We start from the raw sequence: 12,814 nt of genomic DNA on the forward strand, positions 1-12,814 counted from the left end.
TCTCTCTCTCTCTCTTTCTCTTTCTCTCTCTCCTCTCCTCTCTGAAAATTGAATAAAGTTAAAAAAATAGAAAAACAGAGATTTTACTGAAATCATGGAGACGAATATTTTTTATCATTTCAGGTGCCTACATTTGGCCTAAGGCATTTGGGGAAACAAGCCTTCAGAATGGCATTGGGTCAGAGAGGACTTCTGATTGATCTAGTTTTATTTATCTCATTACATTTCTAGTGATATTTTAGTGCCCAGTGAAATTCTAGTACCTGTTATAGCTTGGTCCGAAGTCTATTTACGAGCATGTGAGCAAATTAGTTAAATTATAGTAATCACTTAACACATGGGATTACTATGTGCCATACATTTTACATGTATTAACTCACTCAATCCTTATGGTAACTCCAGGAAATATATGTATATGATTATTATTTCTGTTAGGACAGGGATCTCAAGGTTTGACCAGTTCTAAATGTTATTACTAAATGTTTTTCTTGCTAAACGTTAAAATGTAGCACAATATTTTGTAGATGCAGATGTAAACAGGATGAACTTGACAGAAATTCAACCAAATAAGTTTAGCCAACTGAAAAGAAGAAATCAATATATAATTAACTAAATAGTACATATAAGCAATGGCCAAGCCTCCTTTCAGAAGGAAGACAGAACTTTGAATCCGTCTGCTTTACTTGCTGCAAGTAAATAAAACTATCTTGCAACAATCATGTCATTCTTGAATAGAACACTGCAAGTGATGCATCCCTTTAGTTTGGTAATGTTCCTATTTTATAGATTAGAAATGGAGGCACAGAGGTTTAATCGCTTGTTCAAGGCTATAGATCTTGAAGTGGCAGAGCCTACATTTAAGCCTGGGCCATCTGGCTTCCGAGTTTTTCCTCTAAATCTCTATATTATATTCCTTCTGTGGTAAAATATATATATATATATATATATATATATATATATATATATATATATATATATATATATGTATAGCTATAAGCAGATATACAAATACCCAAGGGACTTTTAAAATTAAGAAAGATTACTGTAGGGAGGGCATTTAGACAACGTGGAAAAGGTTTAAATTTGTATCCTGTTTCCTCTGTCACTAGTGTCAACTGAAGGTCCTTGGCATCAATTCAACACCAACAGGAATCCCCAGTTTGGGATAAGGTAGAAAAGGAAACTTTATTCAGTGCAAACAGCTTGATTGTTATAGAGTATGGCTGTGAGAACAACAAGGCTATGGAATAGCCCAATGGTGATACAACTCGGCTGTGAAAACAGCACTGCCACTACAAGGTCACGGGGCGGGGCAACCCCTCTCCAGCTAGAACAGCTCTGCTCTGCTTCTTGCTGGTCTGCTCGACCCTTCAGTAGATCCACTTGGCTCTTCTCTAGTCACTGCACATACATCTACTCCTCCCTCACTGGTCTGCCCTGCTCTGCTTCAGCAAGGCATCTTTGGTGTTTCATCTCTCTCCAAGAAAATGAAGTCTGAAGTCTTCAGTGGAAAAGGAAAGTATACTTTTAGAGCCACAGGGCAGCTGACTTATATAGACAGAAAATCCCACCCCTACTCCCTGATTGGTTGTCCTCATGCAAATGAGGACTCCAAATTCTTATAGTTTGATTGGGCCAAAAAAATACTGTCCTGATTGGTCAGAATGGAGCTGCTCTGATTGGTGAAGAAGCGGGGGCTAGTCCTTCACAACTCCAGTTGGATGGGGAAAGCCTCAGTCTAGGATTCTAGGAACTCCTTTGTAAGGGCTTGCTTTGCTGGCAGAAACACAGTGCAGGCAGGCAGTTTGGCCCAGAAGCAGATAATTCAATGCAGGTTTCTCCCTGAAGTGCAGTTTGCTTTAGTGGCTCCTGTATAGAAATGGCTGCTAGGTTCTGTTTTTTAAACTTGAGCTCAGTTAGCCACCTAGAGACCTTCTTAGTATGTATCTTCTTTCTCATGGTCCACAATGGTCATTCATTCAGCAAATATTTCTGAGTTCCTATTATTTGACAGATACTGTGTAAATAAGACAAATGTGGTTCCTTTATTTTTTTATTTTTTATTTTTTACAGAGACACAGAGAGAGTCAGAGAGAGGGATAGATAAGGACAGACAGACGTGAATGGAGAGAGATGAGAAACATCAATTATTAGTTTTTGTTGCGGCACCTTAGTTGTTCATTGATGGCTTTCTCATATGTGCCTTGACCGGGGGGCTACAGCAGACTGAGTAGCCCCTTGCTCAAGCCAGCGACCTTGGGTCCAAGCTGGTGAGCTTTGTTCAAACCACATGAGCCCACGCTCAAGCTGGCGACTTCAGGGTCTCGAACCTGGGTCCTTCGCATCCCATTCTGATGCTCTATCCACTGTGCCACCACCTGGTCAGGCAGTTCCTTTATATTTTAGTGGGGAAAATAGTTCAAAAATTGAAATACGATAATAAATTTATTGTATATTTTTGGTGAATAGGAAGAAGGATGCAGAAAGCTGAGAAGGTGGGCAAGTGGAGGAATGCTATGTTAGTGTGATCAGGAAAGTATTCCCTGAGGAGGTGACAGACATTTAGTGGGGGAGCTGAGTGATGAGGTACGTTTTGCTATGGAAATTGCAGGTGCCTGTTTCAGGCCGAAAGAAAAGAAAAACACAGAGAAAATTTCCTAAGAGAAGAAAGAGCTTGGCTTTTTGAAAACTTGAGAGAAGATTAGCATGCCTAGTTCTAATGCCAGAGAGAGTGATGTCTGGTAAGAATGGAGAAGTAATTCCAGGACAAGACAGGACATGCTTGGCCATGAAGTCACAGAAAGGACTTTGCATTTTATTGTAGGTTCAGTGGGAAGTTGTGTGTCTCCACTTAGTCGGGGTAACTGTTTCTTTCATTGTATAATGAAATGTGTGATTTTGCTTTCTTCATGGAGTTAATGTAAGTACCAGTTGATGTAATGTACAGGATAGAAACTTGATATATGTGAAATTCTCTATAAAATTAAAGATAATAAAGTTCCATAGAGTATTTCTTAGCAAGAAATATATCTTTTAAAACTATTCTTTGAAAAATACTTGGAACAATTGAACCTGTAGTTAGAGCAAGTGGTGTGTAGCAAATATAATGTTAAAAAATATCAATTTTTTACAGTGTTCCGTTGCAGTTCTACTTTTAGCTAAGGCATAGATTAAGTTGTGGAGGACTATTTTTCCACTGTAAGACCTAGGAAATAAAGGATAAATGTTAAAATTATGGTTTTTATTTCATTATTATTATTATTATTATTTGTATTTTTCTGAAGTTGGAAACGGGGAGGCAGTCAGACAGACTCCCACATGCACCTGACCGGGATCCACCCGGCATGCCCACCAGGGGGTGATGCTCTGCCCATCTGGGGCATTGCTCCATTGCAACGAGAGCCATTCCAGCGCCTGAGGCAGAGGCCATAGAGCCATCCTGTGGGAGGGGAAGAGAGAGACAGAGAGGAAGAAGAGGGGGAGGGGTGGAGAAGCAGATGGGCTCTTCTCCTGTGTGCCCGACCGGGATCCACCCAGTATGCCCACCAGGGGGTGATGCTCTGCCCATCTGGGGCATTGCTCTGTTGCAACCAGGGCCGTTCTAGCACCTGAGGCAGAGGCCATGGAGCCATCCTCAGTGCCCGGGTCAACTTTGCTCCAATGGAGCCTTGGCTGCAGGAGGGGAAGAGAGAGACAGAGAAGAAGAAGAGGGGGAGGGATGGAGAAGCAGATGGGCGCTTCTTCTGTGTGCCCTGGCTGGGAATCGAACCCGGGACTCCTGCACACCAGGCCGACGCTCTACCACTGAGCCAACCGGCCAGGGCCTCATTTTTATTTTTTAACTTTAATAGAGAACTATGGACACAAGTCTAACAGAGCTAAATTCCCAGGAGAAAAGAACTCTTCCTAGGTGAGTAGAGTCTAGCAGTCATTTACCACCATAGGAATGTCTCCCTGAGTATGTGCACTGCTGGGCAGATGATCAGGCCTGCATAAGTAGAGGGATTCTACTGGGGTAAGAAGGCACCAGTGGAGCTGTTAAAGGCTACCTGCAGTGGCTCAAAAGATTGGAATTTATAGACGTGCCAGATGCAGAGCTAGTTCTCCAGACGTGAGAGTGAAATCCCCCTTGTGACTTCTGCACAGCAACACAGGAGGTTGGGAGGCTGGGCTCTAAAGCAGAGAGAAATTTCTGTAGTCCCATGGTGTTTATCTCAAAGTCTTCTTAGGAAGAGAACTACAATACAGACAGGGCAGATCTCCCACATGAAGCACTTGAAATTGAAGATGACCTTAAACTTATGAAAGTTTCCACCCAGCCCCAACCAAGCTCAACTACTGATGAGATTGAAGTGATCAGTGCCTCACTTTAACTATTTGACAAAGGAAAAGGCTTGCCCTTCTGGAGAAAATTATTATTTACTCTAGTATTCTAGAGTTCTTTTAAAAACAATGTCTGCCATACAACAAACAATAAAAAGATTTGTAAAAGAAAAGAAAAAAGTGACTCATAAATAGTTAATTGACTATATTGATATTAGCAGACACACTGATGGCACAGATGTTGACATTAAGAGACAAAAACTTTAAAATAATAATAATAATAAATAATAAGCGTGTTACAGAAATTAAAGGAAAAATTGATAAAAAGATGAATAATGTCAATATAGAAATAGAAGCTCTATAAAGAACTGATTATACATTCCCTATATGAAAAAAACACAAAATCAGAATTGAAGCACTTATTGCTTGGACTTAATACAAGACTGGACACATAGAAGAAAGGGAAAGTGAGCCAGAAGACAAGGCAATAAAAAATCTCAAAATTGGCCTGACCTGTGGTGGCGCAGTGGATAAAGTGTCGACCTAGAAATACTGAGGTCTCCAGTTCAAAACCCTGGGCTTTCCTGGTCAAGGCACATATGGGAGTTGATGCTTCCTGCTCCTCCCCCTTCTCTCTCTCTGTTTCTCTCTCTCTTCTCTCTCTCTCCTTTCTAAAATGAATAAATAAATAAACTAAAAAATCTCAAAACTGAAGCAAAGAGCATGAGTGAGGAAAATGACAGAGCAGATTGTGGAGGATATTTGGGACAGTATCAAATTTGGGACAACAGTCATATTTCTGGACTTCCAGAGGAAGAGGAGAGATACAATGGGGTGGAAGAAATATTTCAAGAGAAAATGCATATACCAAAATTGATGAAAGATTCTAGAAGCTTAGTAAACCTAAAGCAGAATAAATACAAAGAAAGCCACAATCTAGGCATATCATAATTAAACTGTGAAAAACAAAGGATAAAAAAAAAGTGTGTTAAAAGCAGCTAGAGAAAAAAATCATATTCAGAAGAACATTGATAAGAATTGTAATTGCCTTCTCTTATCAATATTAAGAGCCTAGAAAACAGTGGAATGACATCCTTAAAAAGATTTAAAAGGCGGCCCTGGCCAGTTGGCTCAGTGGTGAAGCATTGGCCTGGCGTGCAGGAGTCCCGGGTTCGATTCCCAGCCAGGGCACACAGGAGAAGAGCCCATCTGCTTCTCCACCCCTCCCCCTCTTCTTCCTCTCTGTCTCTCTCTTCCCCTCCCACAGGATGGCTCTATGGCCTCTGCTTCAGGCACTGCAATGGCTCTGGTTGCAACGGAGCAATCCCCCAGATGGGCAGAGCATCGCCCCCTGGTGGGCGTGCCGGGTGGATCCCAGTCAGGTGCATGCGGGAGTCTGTCTGTCTGCCTCCCTGTTTCCAACTTCAGAAAAATACAAAAGGAAAAAAATATTTCGAAGGCAATAATCAACTGTCAGCCTAAATTTCTATGAGCAATGAATATATTCATTAAAAGTGAAAATGAATTTAAAGGCATATTCAGAAAGAAACCTCAGGGAATTTGTTGCCAGCAAATCCATAGTATAAGAAATAGTAAAGAAAGAGAAAAGAAATGCTATAGGATGTTCTTAAAGCTGAAGGGAAATGATCTGTTATGGATACATGGACATGCATAAAGTAACAAATAGCACAAGAAAGGATAAAGACTGCTTATTTAGCTTATAAAAAAGATGATTAACTTTTTAAAAGAAACAATAATGATAACTATTGTTAAATATAGACATGTGAAGAAGCAACATTATGACAAATGTAATATAAAAGGGAAAGATAATTATACTCTTGTAAGGTATTGATATTATTTTGAAATTGTAAAATACTGATAATTCAAGGTAGACAGTAATGAGTTAGAGCTCTCTAGTTATTATTAAAATATAATGCAAGTTATTCTTTAAAAATAATCAAGGATAATGCAGTAATAAAATCTTTTTTTTTTAAATACCACTTTGAATTTTTGGTAATTATGATGAACTTGCATTTTGATTTTCATGTAATATTTTCCTGGTATTGTTTTGAAATAAAAAAAAATACAAACAGCTGACAAAGCTAAAGCTCTATTTATCCTAATATGGTGAGGTATGCAGTTACAGATTAAGGCAAATCAAAGTGCTGAGTGAGTTTGAGAATCACAATTATGTGATGTTTCAAGAATGGAAGGTCAGGGTCCCTACTCTACCCTGTGAAGAAGGGGGGAATATTTGCTAACTAAGAAAGTGAGAATTCTTCCAAATGTGCTGGTCCGAAAAATGTCTGTCTACTTTGCCAAAAAAGAATAGTTGATCATTGCAATGAAAGCATTCTTTAGGTAGATCATCTTAGATGAAACCACTGTGTTACTCAGATGCTAGATGAAACCAGTGTGTTACTCAGATGCTATGTTCTGTATTTCATATCAGATCCTTCATCCTTTAGCATTTTTATGATGATATCCTCTCTGAGATTCATCACTGTGCCCTTTATGTAAGAAACTGTATACTGTAACTAAGATTCTCATTATTATCCCTAAATATAGCTGCTCCTCATCTTCTAAGATTCACTTATTATTTCCCAAATTTATCACTTCTTCAAACATTTTCAGTGCCTGTGTATGTTTGCATTTTGCTTAATTTCTAAGATAAATTATATTACTTGAACAGAAATTATGCTACTCCATGCAGCCATTAAGATGATACCTTTGTATTGGCATGGAATAGATGTCTATGACATGTTTCTGAGTGGGGGAAAGAAGGCAGCTTATAGAGCAATATTGATATGATACAGAAGTAAAGAGAATTTCTGCTTTATAGAATTGTATATTATTTAAACTTTTACACTTATTAATACACTGTATTATAATTTAAAAAACCTTTGTCCAAGTTTGCTGTTAAGACTGTGTATTTTTCAAGTCAAGCATCTTAATTTTTAAAAAGAAATAAATCTAAAGATTCCAGAACTAGAGAAAATTTGAGACATCTATAATTTTTTCTGAATATGGTGCATTGAGGGCAGTAGGCTGCATGAGCAGTGGTAATTGATTACAGTTTTATAAGAAGTAGGCATTTATATACTAGAACTCTATGAATGTGTTTGTAGTCTTCAGTATTGGTCTTGGTGCAAAAGGAGAAAAGCTTAAAAGCCTAAAGATAGTAAAGAAAGCAATAACTATTGATAACTGTGTTGATTTCATCTGTACTTCACTCACTAGAATGTGTTTTGTCAAACTATAAAAAATTTGGTGGAAAACTCTTATTATCTAATTTTCAAACAAAGCAGCCTAAAATTATTTTTATTTTTGTCATACATATAAAAACAGGATATTTCATGTTTTCCTGAAATGCATTGGTTTTTAAATATAAATGAACTATTTTGCTCTGGTTCATATTCAAAACTAGAATGACTTTCAGTCTGGAAACATGAAAGGGTCAATGATAAAATTCCAGAAATTTTTATGAAAGATGATTTAGAAATCTAGGATTCCTTGAGGTATAGACATTATGAGAAAATGGATTTTTTTTTCTTATCTCCCTCTCTTTTTGTACTTTTCATCAAAACCACTGTACTTTACATATGCTGTAGTCTATGCTACATTTGGTAAGACATGACTACTGCAGTTCTGCACATCAAAATTAATTGTTCTAAGCGAGTCATAACGCCCAAAGTTGAACATTTCCGTGCCGTTAGCTCATTTCACTTGGGAGGTTTTTGGGAGTGAAACAGATCAGACCACACATTGGTGAAGAGGTAGTCACAGCCTTTGATTCAGTTCCACCCAAACCAAGGAGAACAGGCAGGCTTGGAGGAGGTGCTTTGAAAGGAGTTGTATCCTCATACCAAATTGGAAAATGAAAAAGAAAAAAAATGTAAGAATAAGAACAGACTATTTTTTTTTCCTTCGAGTCATTTCAAATTTTATTTTCTCATTTTCAATTAATTTACATTTCTCTCCTATGTGATATTTCCTTTTGTCACATGACCTCCTATCTGGTTGAGCCATATGCCCTTGCCCATATTTGAGTGCACGTGTTGGGTTCAACTCAGAAACAGAGAACCTGTAGGAGATGTACATGAAGATATTTGCTGCCCAACATCTGCACATACGATTGTGGCGGCTGGCTAGGGAAGTTTCCAATCATAGAGCAGTTAACCAGGAAAGAGCTCTGGGGGTTAGGCGGTGTTAAAGCTGCTATTTCTGGGCAGATTTCTTTCTTTAGGGAAGCCTTAGCCCTTTTCTTAAGTCCCTTCAACTGACTAAATGAGGCCCACCTAAAGATCTAGAATAATCTCCCTGACTTAAATTAACTGACTATGAACTGTATTCACATATACCAAATATCTCCACTGCAGCACCTACATTTCTTACTTGACAGAATTATGGAGGGGTCAGGGTGGGGAGACATAAGAACAGACTATTTTACTATGATACATAAAGTAATTCAGTTATTTTTGCAAATTGGGGCTTAAAGTGTTCCAGTTAGTTATACATTCTGCTCTTAAGAAGTGTAGTATTTGTCAATCATAGATCATGCAAGTCAAATATTTAAAAATTTTTCCTAGTTCTATTGAGATACCATTAACATATAACATCTGTAAGTTTAAGATATACAACCTGATGATTTGATACACATATATTGTGATTGCCATAATAAGGTTAGTTAATACATCCATTATCTTACATAAAAATATTTCATTTTATTTTAAGTAAATAACCAAAACCTCTCAGAATTCCAGCATTTTGTATATTTCCTTTACTATATCTTTTGTTTTTTAAACTAGCATTTATTTATTTATTTATTGCATTTTTCTGAAGTTGGAAACGAGGAGGCAGTGAGACAGACTCCCGCATGCGCCCGACCGGGATCCACCCGGCATGCCCACCAGGGGCCGATGCTCTGCCCATCCGGGGCATCGCTCTGCTGCAATCAGAGCCATTCTAGCACCTGAGGCAGAGGCCACAGAGCCATCCTCAGCTCCCGGGCAAACTTTTGCTCCAATGGAGCCTGAGCTGCAGGAGGGGAAGAGAGAGACAGAGAGGAAGGAGAGGGGGAGGGGTGGAGAAGCAGATGGGCGCTTCTCCTGTGTTCCCTAGCCGGGAATCGAACCCGGGACCTCTGCACGCCAGGCCGACGCTCTGCCACTGAGCTAACTGGCCAGGGCCTAAACTAGCATTTATTGAATGCTTTTATGTTCTAAATGCTTTAAATGCATTTAGTGCTTGCCACAGCTCCATGAGGAATGTGACCTAGGAAGCTGCTCCATTCTCAGCATTTATCTCCTAGATAAAGGTGGTGGTCCTATTGGCTAGTGGTGACCAGAGCCTACGCTACCTTCTCAGTGGTTGGACGCTGGCAATGGAGGTGATCCAGTTCTCCCTGAACTGTCCATGGGTCTCTGCATTCCACATTGATGTCCCACCTCTCTGTCACATTGAATATTATAGATTATTTTCTCTCACTCTCATTATCTCAAAAGCCAACCTAAAATTTTTTGTTTAATTTAAGAAATTCTGGTAAATACACATAAGATAGAATTTGCTGCCTGACCTGTGGTGGCGCAGTGGATAAAGCGTCGACCTAGAACACTGAGGTCACCAGTTCAAAACCCTGGGCTTGCTTGGTTATGGCACATATGGGAGTCAATGCTTCTGGATCCCCCCCCCTTTCTCTCTCTTTGTCTCTCTCCCCTCTCTAAAATGAATAAAAATAAAATCTAAAAAAAAAGTTTACTATCTTAACCATTTTAAGCATGTATTAAATGTTAATTATATACTAAGTACTGAGCATCTATAAGTATTAAGTACATTCACATTGTTGAATGACCATGTTTACCATCCAGCACCAGAACTCATTTCTTTTTGAGAAAATAAAACTCTTTACTTGTTAAACAACAACCCATTCCCTTCTCCTTCAAGCCTCTGGAAACTATCAATCTACTTTCTGTCTCTATGAATTTGATGTCTCTAGGTGCCTCATATAAGTGGAATCATACAGTATTTGTCTTATTGAGCCTAGCTTATTTCATTTAGCATAATGTCTTCAAGTTTTGTCCATTTTGTAGCAAGTAGCAGGATTTCATTCCTTTTTAAGGCTGAATAATATTTCATTATATGTATTATTTACCTTATTTTGTTTACCTATTTATTTGTTGACATATATTTGGGTTGTTTCTACCTTGTGGCTTTGTGAATAATGCTGCTATGAACGTGGATGTACAAGAAGCTCTTCTGAAAGAGATGCTGCTTTCAATTCTTTTGGGGATTTCCCTAGAAATAGAATTGCTAGATCAGAAGTCTATGTTCAAGTTTTTTAGAAACTTCCATACTGTTGTCTAAAGCAGCTGTACGATTTTACATTTCTACCAACAGTGCACAAGGGCTCCAGTTACTCCGCATTCTGACCAGCATTTGTTGTTTTCTGTTTTGGAGTTTCTAATTTGTGTGGCAACCCTAATGGGTGTGAGAAGCCAACGTTTTTACCCTTTTCTGTCATCATCTTAGATACTTTATAGAGACAGACTATATATGTCTTAACTAACACTAATAACTTCCTACTTTAAGTATGTGAAAGTTATGAAAGTACTTTTGTGGTAAGTCTTGAATAACCGTGGAGTCATTATGAATTATAGAGAAAAAAAAAAGAGATTAGTCCCTCAAACCCCTCTCTACCACACTAATTTCATTTCTCCATTGATTTTAAACCTAAGTAGACTATTGTGAATTATGACAAAAAAGACACTCATTCTAATTCACAGATATTATTCTTTCTGCAGAAAATCCATTCCCCGCTGCCGAAGAATTAACAGGATGCTCTCCAATGAATCCCTCCATTCTCCTGCATTCAGCCGCTCCAACTCCCAAGCCTCTGTAGACAGCGCCTCCATGGAGGATTTCTGGCGGGAAATAGAAAGCATTAAAGAGAACAGCATGGGAGGCCAGGAGGAGCAGATTCCTCAAATGGCTGAGGTCAAGCCTGTGGATGGTAAGGTGCTAGATTCCCTTTCCTGGGTGTTGACATACGTCTTTGTAGCTCTCTCTTGTTCTATCAGCAGGCAGAACTCATCCTAGTAGTAATTGAACAATTACTAATTGTACTAAATTGTACAATTTAATTTAGTACAATTCAGCATATCAGCACCTGTTCCCACTGATTTATGTCTACTGGACTGGCTCAAGGTGGCTTTTATTCAAGGTGACATGAACTGAAAGAGGGCTGTAAACAAAATTCAAATTGATCTCTTACGTATCGCTATTTAGGGATACTGTGCCTATCAGTTTGATTCACTAGCTGATTAAATATCATTACTTTTTTGGCCTTTATACCTTTATACTTGACTACTAGTCACCGAAAGAGAAAGAGAGAGATGGAAAAAAATTGCTAGTATAGTTTTTTGTTTTGTTTTGTTTTGTTTTTGTACTTTTCTGAAGCTGGAAATGGGGAGAGACAGTCAGACAGACTCCCGCATGCGTCCGACCGGGATCCACCCACCTGGCACGCCCACCAGGGGCGATGCTCTGCCCACCAGGGAGCGATGCTCTGCCCCTCCGGGGCGTCGCTCTGCCGCTACCAGAGCCACTCTAGCGCCTGAGGCAGAGGCCAAGGAGCCATCCCCAGCGCCCGAGCCATCCCCAGCGCCCGGGCCATCTTTGCTCTAATGGAGCCTTGGCTGCGGGAGGGGAAGAGAGAGACAGAGAGGAAGGAGGGGGTGGGGGTGGAGAAGCAAATGGGCGCTTCTCCTATGTGCCCTGGCCGAGAATTGAACCCGGGTCCCCCACACGCCAGGCCGACGCTCTACCGCTGAGCCAACCTGCCAGGGCGCTAGTATAGTTTTAAAGAAAAAAAAATCTTTGACTTTGAAGCATAGACTTCTATTAATATATTTAGAGAATGTATTTTTTTGTATTACCCAAAAATAAAAGCCATATAAAGTATAGAGTTTTCAGTAAAACTAAACAGAAGTTTGAGCACAGAAATAAATTTTTTAAAAATAGAAGAAATTGAATTTAAAAAATAAATCAATAATAATAATGATGATCATAATAATAGAGTATAATTGTTTTTAGTTTTTAAAAGAGCGAGATTACTTACCTGGGGTTAAAAATGTAGGTCATCTCCTCCAGGTACATTTTATCAACAAGTAAATACCTGAGACATCCAAGAAAGACTGAAGGCAGTTTAGTTAGTAAGTATACACATAAGAATGTTTTCATATACATATAGAAATATATGTGTGTACATATAAATACATACAAATACACATGTACACATACACACACACCTACACACATGTATATGTATATGTACTTATATGTATTTATACAATATGTATGTATATGTATTAATATTACATACATACATATACACATTTATATCTCTATTTCTATAATTACAGACATTGAATTATATGAGTTTACACCTATACCTTCAATTTCAACTTAATACTACTAGGTTCATTGTACTTTT

The 12,814-nt window shown here is 38.7% G+C and overlaps 1 protein-coding gene across 7 annotated transcripts in view; it reads left to right on the top strand.

The window, feature by feature from the left end:
- The window catches only part of ARHGAP28 (Rho GTPase activating protein 28), a 240,942-nt gene that overhangs the window by 113,554 nt on the left and 114,574 nt on the right, over positions 1-12,814 (top strand). For all 7 annotated transcript variants that reach the window (XM_066352930.1, XM_066352932.1, XM_066352933.1 and 4 more), the window contains one exon: positions 11,124-11,332. In XM_066352930.1, the coding sequence (XP_066209027.1) occupies positions 11,124-11,332 (209 nt within the window). The remainder of the gene's footprint in view (positions 1-11,123; positions 11,333-12,814) is intronic.

This window comes from Saccopteryx leptura, chromosome 11 (assembly GCF_036850995.1).
Source record: "Saccopteryx leptura isolate mSacLep1 chromosome 11, mSacLep1_pri_phased_curated, whole genome shotgun sequence".
In the NCBI taxonomy this organism is placed as follows: domain Eukaryota; kingdom Metazoa; phylum Chordata; class Mammalia; order Chiroptera; family Emballonuridae; genus Saccopteryx; species Saccopteryx leptura.